The sequence below is a fragment of the Acanthochromis polyacanthus genome, chromosome 23 (genome assembly GCF_021347895.1).
Source record: "Acanthochromis polyacanthus isolate Apoly-LR-REF ecotype Palm Island chromosome 23, KAUST_Apoly_ChrSc, whole genome shotgun sequence".
NCBI lineage: Eukaryota > Metazoa > Chordata > Actinopteri > Pomacentridae > Acanthochromis > Acanthochromis polyacanthus.
This window is the reverse complement of record NC_067135.1, coordinates 434853-456245: the sequence shown is the minus strand read 5'-3', so window position 1 is coordinate 456245 and position 21393 is coordinate 434853. Positions and strand designations below refer to the sequence as shown.

Here is a 21393-nt window from a genome sequence, read left to right as displayed (position 1 = left end):
AAATGAATGGCTCTGTCCAGAGCCTGAACTTTACAGTCCTCAGAGCAGGGGAGCCACCAGGGAGTTTGGGCCCCATGAAAAGAAATTTTACTGGGCCCCTGTAGCGCCGGACATAAGGCCGGCGAAAATATTTTGTGCTGTTTACATAAAACTGTGCATTTTAATGATATTTTTGAATATTATTTCCCATATTTGTGAAAAGGACAATGTGACAGTTACTTGGTAGGGGAAGCATTGAACACTCCGAATACAATGTTTCATTTATTTACTGCAAGACTGATTCTCATTCTTCTGCATAAATTTCCCCCAAATTAAATTACATGCCTGAATAATACAAAACTTGAACATAAAATAACCTCTTCCATTAAATAAATTGCAATTATGATCTGTGAAGAAACAGAAAAATAAAATAAATAAATAAAATACAAAAAGCCAACTGCCTTTTGTGATTTCTCATCACCATCTATAGAATCATACAACAAGCACAATAATAAAATCAGCTGGAGATGTTAAACTAAGTAAACAAAGTAGGTCCATTCATAAAGAAAAACATAACAGGCCAGATAAAACCTGCTCAGCCAAGCTTCCTCTTGCACGCATATTCAATTCAATTCAATTTTATTTATATAGCGTCAATTACAGTCAAATCGTCTCAAGACGCTTTACAGAACCCATATGCCTGACCCCCAGAGCAAGCCCAAAGGCGACAGTGGCATATTTACAATACATATTTACAACTGGCCCTTGCTCAACCTTTCTAACAAAGAGCCCAACGCCGAGCCTTCTCAGTAGCAAAATCATTGATCAGGTCTTTGAAGTCTAGCTTTCTAGCCAACTGACTTTCGGTGGACAGCATGGCAAGACTGCAGAGCCTTTCCTGTGAAATTTTGGACCTAAAGTAGTTTTTTTTTTAAACATTTTTTGCTTGCTGAAAGCTCTCTCACCACCTGCAACACTAACTGTGCAAAATATACGCAAAGCAATACACACTTCTCCAAAGATGCTTTGCAGCTGCAGCTTACAAACAGCATTCAGGAGTTCAAGAGGGGACAAGTTAGGGAGGAAATTGGAAGCAAAGCATATACACTGTTAAGGTGTCTTACTTCATTTTCAAAATCAGGTGTAAGATCACCAGAATACTTTGTGATCAATGGTTGGCACAGAGAAGAGATTTTGTCCTCACTAATCTGCCCAACTAGCCTAGCTATGCTAGACCCATGTTTCTGAAGGCACAAGGGTCTAGGGAAGCTCGACAGAGAGGGAGGCGGGCTAAAAGGTTGTCTATCAAATCTCTCTGCAGCAATTGGGTAGGTATACAACCAATCAGCGCACCGGCGGATTGTGGCTAAGTCCCATTAGCTTCCCAACCAGCGAAGCCGCGGAGCCAACTGGTATATTAAGGATTTGCCATATCCCATCGGCGTAAGTCCAAATACGTCTTTCTTCTCAATGAAACACTTCAGTGCCGTCCTTTGTTTATCTTTCAAGTTGAATTTTAGCTTCAAATCTTTAAGGGCTGTGGCCAAAGCCGAGTCCAAAGATAACTGTTTATTGTGCGCCGGTTGTTTCTGTCAGAATCGTCACGCCTCTGTCGTCACTTCGTTACGCCCGCCTTCTGACTCTACACTTCATGGTGATTGGTCCGGCCAGTTTTAGGAGAATCCAGCCTCGAGCCTTATGGAGGGTAACTAGACCCACCCTGGCAGAGAATTAAATTCGTTGCCGTGGGTTGTCTAGTGCGGCTAGGCTACTGCCCAACTTTCAGAACAGCAGAAAATTCATTTACAATATTTGCTGTAGTTCCCAAGTCACTTATGATCCTGTCCATAGCAGTAAAAAACAGTGTTGCAAAACACAGTTTCTGCACTCTCCTGAGATCTCTCCTCTTCAGAGGTCTCATCATGGAATCTTCGCCTTTTCTTCTGGCGGCTGCAGTTGCTCACCTCCTTCCTCAGTTGTGGGTACTGGGGCTTGTTCAGGGGTGGGGGGCTCACAGGCCTCATAGACAGCAGCTGCTGCTGCTGCACTTGACGTGTCTGTTCAAACATGCATCATTTTGACAGGGGAGGCTGATTAAATATGGGCAGCTTGCTAAATGTGAACAGTGAAATATAAAATTCCAGAGTTTTTTTCTAAAATATGAGCTAATATGGGGAGAAAAGTGAGCTAGCTTAAAAATCACAAAGTTAAGATAGAGTAGAAACAACAACAGGCTAATGTTCCAGAACTTTCCACCACATGAACCAAACCCACCTTGTTTTTTGAAAACTGGGTAACATATTGCCGGCCCTTGGCCTCTCTCTCCTGCCTCATCTTTTTTTCTTTTCGTTTCTGACTACCTGACTTCTGAGGCATACTGTCGTCACCCTACTCAGTCTGACTGAAACACCGCGGCGCAGCAGTTCAGTGGATTCTGTAGGACTGAACCATTGTACGTAAAAAAAGGAGGGGGGCCCTTGAGAAATGTTTCCAAAACAAATAAACTTAGTGTTACCAGCACATTGTAAATAATATTTATTTGTGATTATAAATTAACAAGATAGTGCCATATTCATTTTGTCAGTATTATAATTTTGTCAGGGGCCTTTCTGGGCCCCTGTTAATGATGGGCCCCTAGAATCCTTCCCCTTTTTCCCCCCTTTTCGGTGCCCCTGCCTCAGAGTTTCTGATTCTGTTACAGTGGGAGGTTGGAGAACCCAGGAACAGACACAACAGACAGGCAAACTGGTGTTAAAGGAAAGGGGTTTTATTTAAGCAGAGTCTAACTACAATCTCACTGAAAACAGGACTGAGGTGGCAGAGCAAAAACCAAACAGCAGAAAACAACAGAGCTAAGGAGACATACTCACACAGCGGGGAAACTAACAACTGAGGGAGCAAACAGACCGAGGTCAAATCCAAAACAACAGTCCAAGAAGGGGAATCCACAAAAGAGGGGGAAGCAGAAGGGTCCATAAAACTGATGCAGTCCAGTGGTGGTTGGTTTTGGTGGGGAAACTGAATCAGTGACTACTTGTGAGTCTGGCAATGATCCAGCTGAGACTGAGGGAAAGAACAGAGCTTATCTAGCTGAGGAGGGGAACAGGTGAGTGGAGTTGAGCTGATTGACTGCAGCTGACACCCACAGCAGCAATCAGCTGGTAGAGTGCAGGCTGAGCTAGAGGGCGAGCGACCGGGAGAGAGAGACAGGAGGGAAAGACAACAGACAGAGGGAGCCAGAGGACCAAGACAAGTAGAGAGGTGACATGGATGAGAGATAATGGAAAAAAGGAGGAACAAGGGCAGGAACTGGAGCAGGCTCATAACAGATTCTTCAGATGTAGCTAGAACCTGGTCCTGATCAGCTGTTCTCCTATTTTATAGGAGAACTTTATACACAGGTCTGTGTTCTCCTGTAGTTTATTCTTCTATATAAAGGTTCTCCTGTAGTCTTGTACATAAAGTTCTTCAGATGGACTCCATAATAAATCCTGCTGGTTGTGAAATGTGTTTACTGTCAGATGGGTGTGTTTGTGTGTTGTTGTGTTGTGTTGGTGTGTTGTTGGTTTACCACAGCTCCATTAATCTGACTGAGGAACGCGTCTCAAACATCATGTGGTCTCCAGTATGTGGACACACCAGCATTGGCAATATCAGCCAGAGAACATAACTCAGTACTTTTACTGCTGAACTGAGAACATAAGAACATAAGAACCAGAGAACATAACAATGTACTTTTATGGCTGAACTAAGAACATAAGAACCAGAGAACATAACACAGTACTTTTACTGCTGAGCTGTACTTCAGTAAAATGAGGAGCTTGAGTATTTGTGTTCTGTGCTCATCTAAACTGTACTTTACTCTTAGTTTCCCATCATGACAGGCCTGTCTGATACCGTACAGTTCTCCAGGAGAAGGTCTGCTCCTCCAGATTTCTCTGAACAAATGAGCAGTGTTCTCCTCATGATGCTGATCATCCTGAGGTTTGGCTCTGCTTTACTCCTGTTTTTCAGTCTCATACTGTTGAAATAAGGTTCTGATAGACTCCAGATGTGACCAGATGTTCAGCAGCAAGTCCAGCGTTGCTCTACACGATGATGCACACCTGAGTGACCACAACCAGTGACTTTGAGAATGGCTCTCATTAACTGTGGCATCGTTTCCATAAGCTTCTGTAATGTCCCAGCATTTATTTCTGTCCACGGTTTTCTTCATGTTCCAAGATGACGATGTCAGGATTCATGGAGCTCACATTGAGAATGAGTGGATCAGGGAGCAGGAGATGGATTGTCCTCCACAGAGTCCAGACCTCACTGAGAACCTCTGGTATGTTCTGGAGAAGACTTTTGTCCAACGCTCCCATCATCAATAGAAGCTCTTGGTAGAAAATGAATGTATCCACTGATGTAAAGACCTGGTCATTCAGTATCTTCAGGTCGTTAGCTGACCTAATTCTTTGGGAACATAACGTTGGTGAACCTGACCAACCCCAGATCATAACGCTAACCCCCACTAGCAATGATGAGTTCATCACTTCATCCGCCTCTATTCTTACCCTGATCCCCCCATCACTCTGGAACAGGGTAGATCTAGACTCATCAGACCACATTTGTTCCTGAAGATGATGGTTCTCCACTATCCTTCAGGTTCTAATGATGTGTTGGACGGTTCTTAACCTGATTTTAGTTGTTTCATTTCCATAGTTGTTTTCTTTGCTTGATGCAGGCCAATAATTTGACCCTTCTGAGACAGAATAGCATCCTTTCCATGACCACAGGAGATGTCTATGGTTGTTTAGAAATGAGAAGCTCCAAGTGTTAGAGCCAGAATCCAGCAGCACCTTCACTTTCTCAGACGACTCAGGCTTTTTCCTGATCTTTTATTGAGGAACCATCAAGTCCAGACTTAGATAATCAAGTCCTGTTGGTTTGGGGTTCTGATAGTGTGCAGCTTGTTACTTTTTTAAATACAGATTTCTCCCAGGGTAGACACTAAAGTGAAGCTGAACAGCAGCAGCTCTGAATGTTTGCTGTCAGCTTGTTTTTCTTTTTGTTGTTGTTGTGCGGACAGTCAGTAGGAGGAGGGCGTAACCGAGGGCAACATGATGACACACACTTCCTGACAAACACACTATAAAAGACCAATCAGAGCAGGACGCAGTCAGAACCTGCAGGACCCCTGATACCCGGACCGACCCGCACAGACGAGGCCTTCAGGACCCTCAGAACTGACCTGGACATACGAGGCCTTCAGGACCCTCAGAACTGACCCACTGCACCCCGTTCAGCGTGTTTGTCCAGGATGTGGCTGTTTCTGATGACTGTTGTTCTGCTGGATCTCAGCCAGGCCACTCCGGTAAGAACGGGCCATATTGATCAGCTAATACATCAGTTTAAAGAGAACCACTCTGAGGCCAGACATAGGAGGACCACTGACATGCTTTGGTATGTTGAAGATAATTAAAGTAGAAAGACACATTAAACAAATAAAACATCTATTCATGAAGTTGTCCCAGCTTTACATCCAGTCCTCTCTTTGAGCATCTGCCCATTGGTTGATGATTCCACAGGTGTATCCCATTGAAATCACTCCTCCATTTGTTGGAAAGGTTCCAAGCATCAGTTTAGTATTTGCTTTATCTTTGAGTGGTGATTTCAGATCTGCTTTGGTATTTCTAGCAAGACGGCTGTTTAGCAAACATCTGGTTTACACTTTAACGGATAATTCCTCTGTAAAAGGACTCCTTGATTTGTATTTTTCCTTTGCTCTGATGAAACTTGACTTTACTCTTCCATATTTAACTGGAGCTGCATGTCTCTTTACAGTTCGTGGCTTTCTGAAGCCTCTGTTTCCTATCCACATCTCCACGCTGCTACTGGTGTCTGGTTGGAAATGACAACTTAAATTATTCTATTTCAAAACACACATATCGTCACAACAAAGAGACATGAGCTCTTCTCTTCATTCAATCTGTTGTTTACTCCAGCTTCAACTCTCCTGTCAGTGACATTCTGTGTCAGCTAACCGGCTAACCAGCTAACCGGCTAACTGCTAACCGACTAACTGGCTAACTTACAGTGAAGGCACATTGCTGTTTAATTAAGATGGGTAATTATATACAGTATTTACACTACATGCAGAACTTACAGTATACACAGGAGGTCCAATACAGGGTCCAACAGGAGGTACAGGGTCCAGTAGGAGGCCCAGTAGGGGTCCAGTTGTGATTAATAAGATATGTGAGTGATCAGTCATGTGATTGATTAATAACTGTGTCTGTGTTGTTGATACAGCTACCAGGAGAACGGAGCGACCTGCAGTTCCTCCTTCAGGATCAGGTCTACCTCACGGTGAGTCCATCAGGTATAGAGCATGAAGCTACAGTAGAAACACTACAAGTATCTGAGTATTCTCAGCTCCATGTATCAGAAATATTTCCTTGTAAAATACAGCCAAGTTGTTCTCTAAAATAACCCCTACCCCCACAACTGGTAGAACACCCCCATGGTCTCCTCACTCTGAACTAGACCACAGTCCAGCCTCAGTTCATGGACTGGAACACGAAACGCATCTAAACCCGTTCAGTCCATGGACTGGAACACAAAACGCATCTAAACCTGTTCCCTGCATCAGAACATCATCACCAGCATCAGTGAACTGAGAGAACAGCAGCTGAGAACCCACAATCAATGAAGGACGAGCTACAGAGAGACAGCTGTCTTCACCTGTACCTGACTCCACCTGTACCTAATCGCCTGTACCTGAACCACCTGTACCTGATCCACCTGTACCTGATCCACCTGTACCTGAACCACCTGTACCTGATCCACCTGTACCTGATCCACCTGTACCTGAACCACCTGTACCTGAACCACCTGTACCTCCACACAGACCTGTCTGTTCTATTCCAACCTGCTGAGTTCTATAATCACCTTGATGTGTTAATAATCATCTTTCAGAGTGGTTGCTTCCTAAGCTGTCTTCACCTTATGTTCACTAATATAGACGGCCATGTGAGAAGGAACTGAGTCGTTGAACTGCTCCAGGATCAGTAAATCACACAGAGGATCAAATGTATGAACATTTAGTGAAGAACTCCACCGACCGAAATGAGTCAGCAGCTCTCTGGTAAACTCCATCTGAGTCTGATGACCAGACTTCTTCCAGGATCTAAACCTATGTCTGTAGGCCTCAGGAACAAACTCATTTGTTTTTAGAACAGCAGCTTTGTCCGAAGCATAGACCTTACCGTCCTCCACACTGAGAGAACAATACACCTCCTGGTAATTACATGTTAGACTGCAGGAGGAACGTCCTCTCAGCATCTGACCGTCTGGTCTCAGACACTCATTCAGAGAGAAAAAAAACACATCAGGATCACGTTGACTAAACTGAGGAACCAAACACAGTCTAGTGGACACATCAAACGCCTGTGAAGGACCAAGATAACCCCCAGAGATCTGACCCACAACACCAGACGAACTCACATTTAATCTAACTCCTCCAGCTCAAGTCTTTTAATCTCAGCCTGTAACAGATGCAGTCTTTCAGCTGCTCAGAGGTTAAAACCAAACAGCTCAGAGCAGCTCCACTGTCAGCAGCACATTCACAGGAGTCTAAATAAATAACAATCAAATTAAAGGAGTCTAAACCGGCCTCAGCAGTCTGTACTTTAGGCTGGAGAACTCCTGTGTCTTTTTATTTAACCTTTATTTATCCAGGTAATCTCATTGAGACACTGGGTCTCATTCTCAAGAGAGACCTGTCCTCAAATAACAACAAAACAGCACTCAGGGACCTGAACCAGACAAGAGAACACCATAATATAACACTAAGGTACAGACAGGTTCGTGACTAAACACAACATAGACTTCAACATGGATGTGCAAAGCTCCAAGCTATAAAGTTATAAAGTCAAAACACTAAGAACAACTCCTAAAAGATGATGTTTCCGTGGTATTTAAGAGGCGTTTGAAGTCCTCCAGGGGACTCTAGTTGGACATCTTCAGACTCTGGTGTAGTGAGGTCCAGGTTGAAGAAACTGTTTAGCTTAGCTCTGTGAGAAGGCGGTGAAGGAATGAAGTCCTGGAACGTAGACTACGGCTGAACTCATCAATCATCAGGCATCTACCAGGTTGTCTTTCAGGATGTTCTTCATGTTGTTTTTAACCTTTGATCTTTGACATCCATCTAGTAATACTGCTTCAAGAACAGTTGTAGCTCCAGTAGCTGTTCTGATGGAGCTCTCAGAAACTCAGACCTGTCTGAATAAACAACCTGGTAAACCTGATGAACATTAGAATCACAGCTGCTGTCCAACAGACAGAACTCTGCAGCTCAAACAGCTCATCCATCTCCACGGCTCCATCCCTCTGACTGCCTCTCCAGAACCTGCCTGGACTTCAGGTGGTCCTGGTGGTGGGTATTTAATACTGAGATCCTGCAGGCCCGGCAAGCAGCTGAGGATCAGCGACCACTAGAAACTGCTCCAACCACTTCCTCACCACACTAGCAAACCCCCCAACGGACTCCAGGGTCTGGTCTGGAGCCTGACAGGGACAGAACCACAGGAACTCACTACCAGAACTCAGAGACACAACCACCACAGCAACAAACTTCCTGCTGAATACTCACCATAACAACCAGAGAACAAGTCTTCTCTAAACGCTGATTAAACATCAAGAACCAGGACCTCCAACGGCCATGATCCAGCAGAGCTACAGAAGTCTGGCTCTACTAAGGTGAGGAATCAAATCAAACTTTATTTATATAGCACTTTTCATCCATTTAAAATGCAACACAAAATAAAAGAATAAAACAGAGAGAATAATAATAAAAAAAAAAACATAGTATAACCAACAATATCCTGCTTCCAGATATATATACACATGCGCTCACACACACACACTCACAAAACACACACACACACACAACACGGTGCTGAGACACGGCAGGGCACTGAGGAACCATGTGGGGAAACACCTATGGGAGCCCTCCACACCGAGATGCTCCACAGCCCACAGAGAGCGCCGCCACAGATGTCACCCGCCGAGTGGTTTTTTTTTCTTCTGGATTTAAAAGGGAAAACGACCAGATTAATAATATTGCACGAGTTTTGTTCTAGGTTCTTTACGATCGGGTGGAGCACCTTGTCAGCAACGGTAATACACAGAGGGCGAGAAAACCAGATGCCGGTGGCAAAAAATCATTTAATCACCAGATGAATTCTTCTCAACACTACAGTTCAAGTTCCTACGTTACGCTCCTCGGGCCTGCAGCCAGCAGGGGAAACAGTCCAACACGACCTCAGGGTCTCGTTAAAAACTGCTAAAAGCTAAAATCCCTTGTTAAAATCCACCCTTTAAGGTCGTTCCAGGGGTGGTAGGGTACGGAGCACACGGTTCAGCAGTCCCGGGGTTCAGCCCTCGTCTTCCTCAGCCTGGCTCGTGTCCGGGGGAAACCACCTGCAAGACACAGACCCACTGCCAGTATGGAAGCCTCTTGCCATCAACCCGCTCCAGGGGATATAGCCACACCAGAACGTTACTGGAAAGCCCCAAAGGGATACTCACACCCGAGGCAGAGCTAACCGCCCTGCCGTTGTGAGTATGTTGCGTCGTAACGTTCTGGTTTCCTCTCGACTTTGTCTCGGCGTTACCCACTGCCTCCATCTTCAAACTCGTGCTCCGTCCACTTGTCCACATCTTCCAAGCTCACATTGTTAACTCACACCATTCCAGGTCTCCTTCAGGACACCTCTCTCGTTCCAGGCGTGCTGTCCTTCCCAACCCCTGCTATTGTTGTCCTCCGCAGCTCATATATAGTTCTCTCCACCACCTTGAAGCCTCTATCCTTGCCGCCCATTGGCTCCTGTAGGGAGGAAGGGAGAACCTGGCAGGTGCAATCTATTGCCTCGTCAGAGGCGTTCACGGGCAGTGGGACACTCAAAAATCAAAAAAACTCAAAACACAAATAATCAAGACATGCAATACAACTGAAAACACCCACACTTCAAATTACAAAAACATGCAACACATGCAAAAATAAATATCTAAACAAACAATAAAACCTGTCCCCACTGCCGTGTAACAGAGACCACCCAGACGCCGATGGGCAGGGGCAGACCCCACACTAAATGCAGAGCCGCCCCAGCCCCTCGGGCCCAGGAGGCCTCCAGGTCAACGCCCCCCGCGGGCAGACCGGGCATACATCCCAGTGTGGAGGCCTCCCATGAGGAAACACTGAAGCTAAGAACTAAAAGACTAATGAGAAAAAAAAAGCAGGTATAATGCATAAAAATTAAAAGCTTTAAGAAAGTTAAAAATGTAGAGATAAAATAGACAAATAAATAAGTAATAAATAGTAAATAATAAATAATAGTAATAAGGTTTTAAGATATAATACTGATAAAATGCAGAAGTAAGGACAAGTCATAAAAAATATAGGAAGTAAAAATAACATAATAGAAGAAGTAAAAGTTTAAAAGAAATCAGTTAAAAGCCAAACCAAAAAGATGAGTCTTGAGCCTCCTTTTAAAAACATCAACAGTCTCTGCAGTCCTGATGCTCTCCGGCAGGCTATTCCATAGTCGAGGGCCATAATGGCTGAAAGCAGCCTCCCCGTGGGTTTTTGTATTAACTCTAGGAATAATTAAAAGTCCAGTGCCGGAGGACCTCAGGACCCGCGAGGGTTGATATGATAAAAGCAGGTCAGATAAATAAGAGGGCCCAAGACCATTAAGACATTTAAAAACTACTAAAAGAACCTTAAAATCGATCCTGAAGCACACGGGGAGCCAATGCAGCGATTTTAAAATCGGTGTAATGTGAGCCCGCCCTCTGGTCTTCGTCAGCACGCGTGCGGCTGAGTTCTGTAGTAACTGCAGATTAGAGATGGTCTTTTTGGGGAGACCAGAGAGCAGGGCATTACAATAGTCTAAACGACAGGAGATAAAAGCATGCATCAGCACCTCCGTGTTAGCTTGAGAGAGAAATGGGCAGACTCTGGCTATGTTCTTAAGATGATAAAAACTTATTTTTGTTACATTTTTAATATGTGGAATAAAATTCAGCTCAGAGTCAAAAATGACGCCCAGGTTCTTTACACATTGTGTTGGTTTAAAATCTTGTAGTTTTGGTAAAAGTTTCTCTCTCTTGCCTTCAGGACCAGTGACTAAGACCTCTGTTTTGTCCTGGTTGAGCTGTAGGAAATTCTCTGCCATCCATGAATTAATATCTAAAACAGTTACAGTTAAAAAGAGCATCAATTGGCCCAGTGTCTTCAGGAGACACGGCAATATACAGCTGTGTATCATCTGCATAACTATGGAAGCTGATGCCGTGTCTCCTGATGACGTCTCCAAGGGGAAGCATATATAGATTAAAAAGAATTGGACCTAAAATTGACCCTTGGGGCACCCCACAATTTATTTTATGTGTTCTGGAGGAACATGTGTCCAAACTTACACGGAAATATCGGTCTGTGAGATAGGAGCTGAACCAGTTAAAAACAGTACCAGAGAGGCCGACAAGGTTTCTCAGTCTGTTTAATAAAATGTGGTGATCTACTGTATCAAAGGCAGCACTTAGATCCAGTAGTACCAAGACTGTAAGTTTTTGTGAATCTGTGTTATACCTAATGTCATTTAAGATCTTTAAAAGGGCTGTCTCTGTACTGTGGTTCATCCTAAAACCAGATTGGTATTTCTCTAAAATATTGATACTATTTAAAAAATCATTTACTTGATTAAAAACCAGCTTTTCTAAAATTTTACTTAAAAATGGTAAGTTGGACACAGGTCTGTAGTTATTAAAAATGTTGGGGTCTAAGTTACTCTTCTTCACCACTGATGTTTTAAAGGCGGCGGGCAAGACACCCGTCTGAAGAGAGTAATTTACAATATTTAAAATCTGTTCCTCAAAGAAGCCATAAAATGTTTTTAAAAGTGATGTGGGAATTGGGTCTAAAAGGCAGGTTGTTGGGTGTACTTGGGAGAAAACTGGACCAAGTGTCCTAGCGTCCACCAGGGCAAAACTCTCCAGTGTTTCCTCAGGTAAAAGTGGTGGTACAGGCATGTTAAAAAATGAATTCTGTTGGGGTAAAAGACTGGATCTGATATTATCGATTTTACTTCTGAAGTGGTCTGCAAAGTCCTCACAGAGGGCAGAGAACAGGAATTTGGTGTTATTTTTATGGTCTGTGATGAGTCTTGAGAAATGAGAGATTCGTGCCAATTTGACTGAGTTATTGTAGATTTTCAGTTGTTCATGTAATATTTCATCGTGAATTGTCAGTTTGTTTTTTCTCCACCTCCTCTCTGCACTCCTGCAATTTTTGAGTTTTTTGATTTCGTCATTATTTCTCCACGGTGGTGTAGGTTTTGTTTTTATGGTTTTGGTTAAAAGTGGGGCAACTGAGTCCAGTGTTGTTTTCAGTTTGCTGTTAAAATTGTCAACAATAAAATCACAAGATGCAGGTAAAATTTCGGCAGGAGTGCTCTTTAAAGTCTCCATAAAATTTGCAGCCACTTCAGAAGTAACATAGTGTTTCCTCACCGTTCCCACCGGGGCCACCTGGTGGTTAAAACTGGTGATGTTAAAATACACACAGTAGTGGTCAGACACAGCCAGGTCCACGACAGAGGACACACCAGTGGACAAGCCATAGGTTATGACCAGGTCCAGGGTGTGTCCTCTATTGTGAGTCGGCTGTGTGACGTGCTGTTTAAAATCCATGCAACTTAAAAGATTTAAAAATTCATTGGACATTGAGTCAGAGCTATTATCAACATGTAGATTAAAATCACCAGATATTAAAATTCTGTTATAGTTGGTGTGTATGATTAACAATAGTTCAGAAAATTCACTGATAAAAGAGGTAAAATGATGGTGGGGTGGTCTGTAAACTGTGATGCAAAGAATAGGAGGACTGCTAAAAACAAAGGCATGATGCTCAAACGATATGTAACTGTTAAAGGAGACTTCATTTGAGTTCAGTGTGTTTCTCGTGATAGAGGCAGTTCCACCCCCTCTTTTACCACCCCTGGTCGAAAATAAAAAATTAAAATTTGGTGGGCAAGCCTCGGTGAGAACAACTGATGCGTCAGTGCCAAGCCATGTCTCTGTTAAAAAGATGCTGTCTAACTTGTTATCTAAAATCAGGTCATTTATGATAAAAGTTTTATTTAAAAGGGAGCGCACGTTCAGCACGGCCAGCTGGATGTTCGTGGTGAACGTGCGCTCTTCATCACGGTGTGAGGAGGTTGAAGCAGGTGTGACAGGAACTAAGTTATTTCGCTTTTTTGATCTGTGATGGGTGGTGGGAAGGTGAGATTGTCCTTGTTTATAGTTCTGATGCTGCGACAACTGGGTCTGATACTATTTCTGTTTGTGATGATGACGGGAATTGATGAGTAGAGAATGTCACCGGCGAGACTGCAGGTGGAGCCATTTGTGTTGTGAGTGGTGGTGACAGTACCTGGATCGTGTGGCGTCAGGAGTCAGGAACGTGAAGAAGAAGGTGGTAATGACGTGAGTGATAATGATCCAAGCTGAACAGGTGGATGGTGATTGACCATGTGGTTATTGAGGGAGAAGTGAATGTTGGAGGAGAGCATCCAGGCGCCACGGGGATTCAAGTGGAGGCCATCCTGTCTAAAAGCGTCCCTGCGCTCCCATAAAAGATTAAAATTGTCAATAAAAAACACACCGTGCTGCCGACAGGCGGTGGAGAGCCAGGTGTGGAGGCTCAGGAGCCTGGAGAAGCGGCCGATCCCGCGGCCGACAGTCGGCACAGGACCAGAGATGAAAGTGAGTACATCAAATTGTTTTAGGGCCTGAAAGAGCTGGGTGAAATCATTTTTAAGGATTTCTGATTGTCGCTTCTTTGTATCGTTTGCACCCACGTGAACGACCACGGCTTTGACAGAAGGGTGTGCCTCCAGTACTTCGCGGACCTTGGTGGCGATGTCATTCACTGTGGCAGCAGGGTAGCACAGCGTGGTGGAGAGGCGAGACCTCACATATCTAACGGTGAAGTCTCCGATGATCACCCGACGATGTGGACTCCTGATGGCATCCGGTGGCCTTTCGGCGGTGGCCTTTACCGGAGCGGGCTGAGTGGCCGTCCAAAGGTCTGGTAAAGTTTCTCCTGGGCTCCTGCTCCTGGGAACCCGAGGGCAGGATGGACCAGATGCAGTCGGGTTTGGCCGCGGGGTGAACACAAAAGCTGCCGGTTTTCGGAGAGTAGAGTGAGCCACTGCCGAAACTGTGCTCCGGTGCAGCGCCAAGGGGGGAGCAGACCGTCTTCGCCCGGGTGGGCGCAGCGAGTCACGAGACAATGGTGGGAATTCCTCTTCATCCAGGACCGCAAACCTGTTTGACTGGCAGATATCCTGGGCTGGTGGAGGAGGACAGGGTGGTGAGAGCCTCAGTGATCTGCCGCGGCGGGAACTGGGCGCCATGGGGCCGGCTGCCCCAGAGTAGAGCACCGGAGAGATTTGGGCTTGGCTCCTAGAGGTGCCCACTGGTCCTCAGTGGGCGAGCCGGTCCATGGCACGGTGTCATCCAGGGGTCCCCCGGCGGCTCCAGCAGCGCTGGATCCCTGCACTAGCATGGAGTCAATGAGGCGCTCATCTTCTCCGATCTGATAGAGAAGGGAGACCCTGGTTTCCAGTTCGGCAACTTTTTGACTGAGCTGAAAACAGCCATCGCAGGGGCCTGGTGGAGAGGTGAGTGGTGGCATGCTCCGTTGTAAGTAGGAAGCTTGTTTTGCTTTTGCTAGCGAAAAGTAAGCTCCACGGCTAGTGCTAGCTGGGGCCAACGACGGCTAACGCTAGCCAAGTTGACAGGGCCAAATTGTTTACTTCACTCTCATACAAAGATGTTTGCAAGTCCTTCGTGTCTCGGCAATCCCTTTCCAGCAGGAAAGATGCAGATGGGATCCCAAGCTTGCTCTTGTTGTGCACATTCACTTGAATCAGACTCTCAATAGAGCAGCAGCAGATCAGCTACAACTGCCTCGACATCTGTTGTCACATGACATGGAATTATCTTCAATCATGGTGCGGAAGAACTCCAACTGTTCCAGCCTAGCACAGATCTAACAGACGGTGGTGACTACAACATTAGTTATTTCACAAAAATCAACTAAATGTGGGTTAAAAAACAGAATAAACAGAAACCCTGCTGCTGTCAGAGGGAGGTTAAGGCCCCTCATCTAACACCTGGTGGATCATCTCCTATGAAGGGACATTCTCCTGGAGCTCATTCTTCAACCTGAACCCTCTGATCTTCATGGAGACGCCATCAACCCAATAGATCTGTGGTGTAATGAAGTCATCTTAGAAAACCTGTGGCAGAGTTTATCACAATTAGAATCCAGAAGCAAGAGCTGACTTAATTTCTCTGCACCATCTGAACGTCAACATGAAGCTGAATAAATTAAATATTACATTTTAATTGTCAAATTTAGCTCAGCAGGTTTTGCACTTTGCTCTCCAGTCAGTCATGGAGTGTTTGTCTTTATAATAACCAGTTTCATCCTCACACTGAATGCAGATCAACACTTCCTGATTGCTGTCCTTGAATCTGTGTGTTGTGTGTCTGTAGATCTCCACCACTCCCGCTCCTCCTCCACAGAAACGATCATCCTTCTCTTCATCCTCCTCATCGTCAGCCTCCTCTGAGTCCAGCCAGAGTTCAGAGGTCAGAGTTAAACACAGATTCCTGAATTTGATCAAACTATGAAGTCCAGTCTTCAGATGAACATGAACCAGGTTCCTACATCACCCAAAAGCCTTAGATCTTCACTATATAGATCATACCTCAACACAGCCACCATAGCTTCTATGTGAGGTTTACAGGACTCTAACTTTACCATTACTGACAACTACCTGCCCACATCAGCACCTAGTGGACAGTAGAGGAACTGTAGACTAAACCAGACACTGCTGATTGGAGCTGTAGTTATTAAAGAACCCTGAGTGATAAACTGACTCTGACTGGTTCAATTCTACAGGGTCCTCAACAACTGAGAGAACGACAGAACCTGGAGAACACGGTAACAACACAACATTCATGTGAGAAGTTCCACTGATAGAGTATGGGGGTATTACTGTAGCAAAACTATTTGTCAATGTGAATCGAGAGTTGTCTGTCTGTATTTCAATCCATGTGTCTGAAGTGAGATTTGTCAATGTGTAAAAGAATTTGTCTATGTGAACTGAAATTTGTCAATGCGAACTGGAATCTTCAAAAGCCGTCTGAAAATTTAAAATTTCTACATGTAATAAGATTTGTCCATGCGTACAAAGACATTCGTAGTTGAAAAAATTACGTATCCCACTACACATCAGCAGAAAATACGAATCACCAGTTACGAGTCTTTCGGTTTCACAATTGGCTGTTTTATTTTCACGTGGCTTTTGCTACACTTCTGCCGTGAGTGAGATTTGTATCTGAAAAACGTCTGGGTTTTAGCTCCCTGAGTCCTAGGCTCACAGGCACGTCCACCATCTGCAAGCTTCAGGCGGTGCTATGCCTCAGGTGGCCGCCATCCGGGGGATAACCTCGAGCCGATCAAAAGAACCATAACTGATTTAATGAGCCATTCGCAGTTTCACTGTACCGGCCGTGTGTACTTAGACTTGCATGGCTTAATCTTTGAGAAGAGCATATGCTACTGGCAGGATCAACCAGGTAGCCCGAGCGTAGAGCTGAGTGGCGGCGCCTGGTCGGGACCGGGGCCATGAAGCGTGGCTGTGCTGGGGTGAACTGACAGAGGGTGTTTGGCTTGGACAAATGACCGTGTCGTCCGGAGAGTTCACCATCGCCTGAGCGGGACGTGGCCGCCGCCGCCACCCTGGGGTGGCGGGGGCCGGTGAACCCGGTGACGGGCTCTGGGTCGGGCAACTGGGGCAAGTGGGGCAGATGGGGCGTCTCGGCCTCGCGCTGAGAGCCACAGGGGCAGGGCAGGTATAGAGCAGCAGAGCGGAAGGCAGCCAGCATGGACGACCCCAAGAGCCTGAGATCAGGGAGCTAAAACCCAGACGTTTTTCAGATACGAATCTCACTCAAGGCAGAAGTGTAGCAAATGTCACGTGAAAATAAAACAGCCAAATGTGAAACCGAAGGACTCATAACTGGTGATTCGTCTGTATTTTCTGCTGATGTGTAGTGGGATACGTAAATTTTTCTACTACAAATGTCTTTGTTTGCATTGACAACTCCTTTTACACGTGGACAACTCTTTGTACGCATGGACAAATCTTTTTACATGTACAAATTTTAAATTTTCAGGTGATTTTTGAAGATTAGACAAATTATTTTACACATTGACAAATCTCAGTTCAGACAAAAGGATTGAAATGCGGACAGACAACTCTTGATTCGCATTGACAAATAGTTTTGCTACAATAATACTCCCATATAGAGCATTCACAGAATCCTGACGTGAACCAAGCATCCTCTAGTGTAGAAACATAAGCACAGTGTAGAAATGTCCCCACAGTGCAGAAATGTCCTCACAGTGTAGGAACGTCCCCACAGTGTAGGAACGTCCCCACAGTGTAGGAACGTCCCCACAGTGTAGAAGAGTGACGCGTGATGTTATGGTAAGCATGTGATGTCATCCTGCAGGCTGTGGAGCAGGTGGATTCCTCTCAGGAGGCGAGTCCTCTTTTCAAATTAAAGTTTATTTAAATTAATTAACGCTGAACATGACCTGACATGAAACAGTCTGTGTGTGTGTAGAGCACAGAGCGCCTCCAGCCTCCCAGTAACACCAGCAGTCTGTGGCTCAATGAACTGGTCCTACTGGGAGAGAGAGTTTCTAATAGAGATGGAGACGGCAGAAACGAAGATGGAGGAGACGACAGCGTGGAGAGCAGACACAGGGTGACATCATCATAATATCACATGACATGTCATTTCAAACACGTTAGCGTTCACAGGAAAGATGCGAACAGATGACCTCCTCTGACCACGCCCACAGGCTCTGATGCTGACCTATCACCACCTCCTGAGTCGACTTCGTCACAGAGACCCTGGTCTGATTACTGGAGTGGGCGGAGCAGCGGGAGATGTGGGCGGAGCCAGAGAAGAACACCTGGATGGGGAGTTTCCACACCTGTCAGACGACAGCATGGAGGGAGGAAACCGGCTGACCTTTGACCTGCCAGGTCTCAGTTCCCATGGCGACGAGGCGGCGCTGGAGCTGGGGCTGTAACGAGGCCATGCCCAATATACTGTGTGATTTCTAAGTAATGATCTTTTGATTAAATAGAATCCTGCAGCTGGAGTTTAACACCAAGTGTTCCAACATTTCACAGCTAGAAACTAGAAAAGTCAACAACCCTGCATGGAAACTGATTTACAAGCCCAACAGCACCCCCTACTGAAGAGGATGATCAATAAAGTGACTGACATACAGTTTAACAGTTCATACCACCTTAAATATTACCTACAGTTTAAAGGCTAATTCCACCTTAAATACTATGTACAGTTTAAAGGTTAATTCCACCTTAAATATGTGCAGTTTAAAGGTTAATTCCACCTTAAATACTATATAGTGTTGAAAAATTGATTTCACCTTAAATACTACTTACAGATTAAAGGTTAATTCCACCTTAAATACTACGTACAGTTTGAAAGTTGATTCCACCTTGAATACTACGTTTGGTTTAAAGGTTAATTCCACCTTAAATACGTGCAGTTTAAAGGCTAATTCCACCTTAACTACTACGTAGTGTTTAAAAATTGATTCCACCTTAAATACTACATACAGTTTAAAAGTTGATTCCACCTTAAATATGTGCAGTTTAAAGGATAATTCTACCTTAAATACCACATAGTGTTTAAAAATTGATTCCTCCTTAAATACTACATACAGTTTTAAAGTTGATTCCACCTTAAATATGTGCAGTTTAAAGGTTAATTCCACCTTAAATACTACGTACAGTTTGAAAGTTGATTCCACCTTGAATACTACGTTTGGTTTAAAGGTTAATTCCACCTTAAATACGTGCAGTTTAAAGGCTAATTCCACCTTAAATACTACGTAGTGTTTAAAATTCATTCCACCTTAAATACTATGTACAGTTTAAAGGTTAATTCCACCTTAAATATGTGCAGTTTAAAGGCCAATTCTACCTTAAATACCACATAGTGTTTAAAAATTGATTCCACCTTAAATACTACTTACAGATTAAAGGTTAATTCCCCCTTAAATACTTACAGTTTAAAGATTATTCAGTCTCAGGTTGGTTCCTGGATAAACTTCTTGAGACCAGCTGCAGCAGAACGGCGCCTCCATGTGGTCAAACACTGATTACAGCATCTGAAGTCTTCTGTGGGAATAAAAAGTCTGGAGTTCACGAAGAAGTCCGACCCCTAAAACATCTGGTTCATGTGTGGAGGATTTATCAAAGTTCTGATTTTAGATCCCGATAGAAAGAACCTGTCTGTCTGGAAGCGCCTTCTATCCACTGATTCACTGGACAACTTTCATTATTATCTAAAGTCTTCAAACAGCTGCTGGTCATTTTAATATGAATTTATCCACTTCTGAATATTTAACCACACTTCCAGCACTGAAATCTTCCTTGTTGTGTGAATTTCCAGCTGCAGTTTGAAAATGTAACTGAGTGTTGATGTGTATAAATATGAAAATCTCCTCTGTTCTCTTTAAAACTGACCACATTCACTAAACAAAGCTGTAAAACAAAACTAACGGCTGGACGGGTTCACTCATCCTGATGGTAAATAATCTGAACACAGCTTTAATGGAAGGAAAACAGAAATACATCAATAACTCACTTTGGTTATCTGTCACTGCCTGGTCTTTGAATAAACTTTATTTAGATTTCATTCACTCTACTTCTTGTCGTTTGGTTTTATTTCAGGTGTTCAGACTCTTTAGTGGAGTTTTCAGCTTCTTCTCATTGATTACTGATTTTCATCCTCTAAGTAAACTGGGGCCTCATTTATAAAACATTGCGTAGGATCCATACTAAAAGTTCGCGTACGCCGAAAATCTAAAATGGGCGTATGCCCTTCACCCCTGATTTATAAAACTGTGCGTAAGCACAGCTGCACGCAATTTCTTTATAAATCATACACCAGCTGGAAGATTGCACAGGTGGATCCACCTCACATCCCCCCCACAACACACCCACATTTTACCATGAATGGTCAATGCAAAGTAACTCATGAATGTATCTGTATATAAATAAGCTGCTGATCCACGGCATTTCACGCAGCGCCCCCTGCAGTCTGTTCACTGCTGTGCGTCAGGATGAATGAATCATGTGTTGATCCAGGCCACCCTGCCACTAAATTTGTTATGATCATGTCCGATGTACAAATAATTTGTACACTGATTGAATGTACATTTTTTCGGTTCACAGACAAATTCATTTTCACTCGGAGCCCTTACAGCAACATGAGTGCAGTCAGTTACGCCGATTACATTTGGGAAACCGGACATCGCTGCAAATTGCCGTTTAATGTTGGGCTGTTCACCCACAGTGTAAGGAAACCTGATGTATTGACTGGTCATGTTTATAATGTCATCCAAACAGCTGGCATTATTGCGCTGAGGGATGGTTGTGATATCCGGACCTAAAGGACATCATTTAACTGTATATCAGACCCAGATAGGATTTAGACAACAAATGTAACCTCATATATTCTTCATATAAAGCACAGACCTGTCGGCCACTTAACGCTGGAAGGAGTCGGTGTCAACAGAAACCCCCGAGTCATCAGCTCCTGTGTCTGTACCGGGATGGTTTGGGCGGGGGGGGTCTGTCTAAGACGGCCCAGTTCAGCACATAGATCCAAGAGTACTGCTCTAGGGAATCTGAATCGGCTTATTAGCCAGTCATCATCATGGACAAATCCCCGTTATCCCTAAAATCTCTCTCCAAATGCCAGCGCATCCATTGTGCCACATTACGCACGGCTGTCACCCGCTATTTATCCGCTTCATCAGTGATTGGACTGATTGTCGCATGACTTTTCCAAATCAGTAATCAATCAGTGCCACTCACCGCTCTATATCATTTGAAGATGGAAGTTTGATATATGAACATAGTTCTGCAAATACAGTCGTAGGCCGAATGACGCACTATATGAACATCTACAACAATGAGGGTTTATGATTATCCGGCTCTACAAGTCTAATATGTGATAACAATAAAGGTTTGAGATCAGTCTGGTTTCAATTCACCACTTCACCCTCCGGCACTGCCGTTCCCTCTGTCTCCAAAATGTGCTTAAGCAAGAATCAAAGTTGGTGCACCGGTGTGCACATTCTCACGCCAAGTTTGTTTTAGAAATCACAACGTACACAGCGTACGCCACTTTCTACGCAAAGGTTGTGATTTACGCCACTTTCTAGCTGTTTTGTGCATA

At 44.3% G+C, this 21393-nt stretch overlaps 1 protein-coding gene across 2 annotated transcripts; it reads left to right on the top strand.

Moving 5' to 3' along the window:
- Window positions 1-4977: 4977 nt before the first annotated feature.
- Window positions 4978-19854, top strand: LOC127532392 (centrosomal protein 224-like). Of its 2 annotated transcripts, XR_007939785.1 has the most exons (5): window positions 6216-6330; window positions 15589-15684; window positions 15998-16039; window positions 17617-17874; window positions 17972-19854. XR_007939785.1 is itself a non-coding variant. In XM_051944014.1 (4 exons), the coding sequence occupies exons 1-4, from the start codon at window positions 5282-5284 to the stop codon at window positions 16073-16075; spliced, it is 285 nt and encodes a 94-aa protein (XP_051799974.1). In that variant the 5' UTR covers window positions 4978-5281; the 3' UTR covers window positions 16076-16085. The 2 variants fall into 2 exon arrangements, 1 of the variants encoding a protein (XP_051799974.1); XM_051944014.1 differs by lacking the exons at window positions 17617-17874; window positions 17972-19854 and adding an exon at window positions 4978-5335 and having other exon boundaries at window positions 6274-6330; window positions 15998-16085.
- The last annotated feature ends 1539 nt before the right edge of the window (window positions 19855-21393 follow it).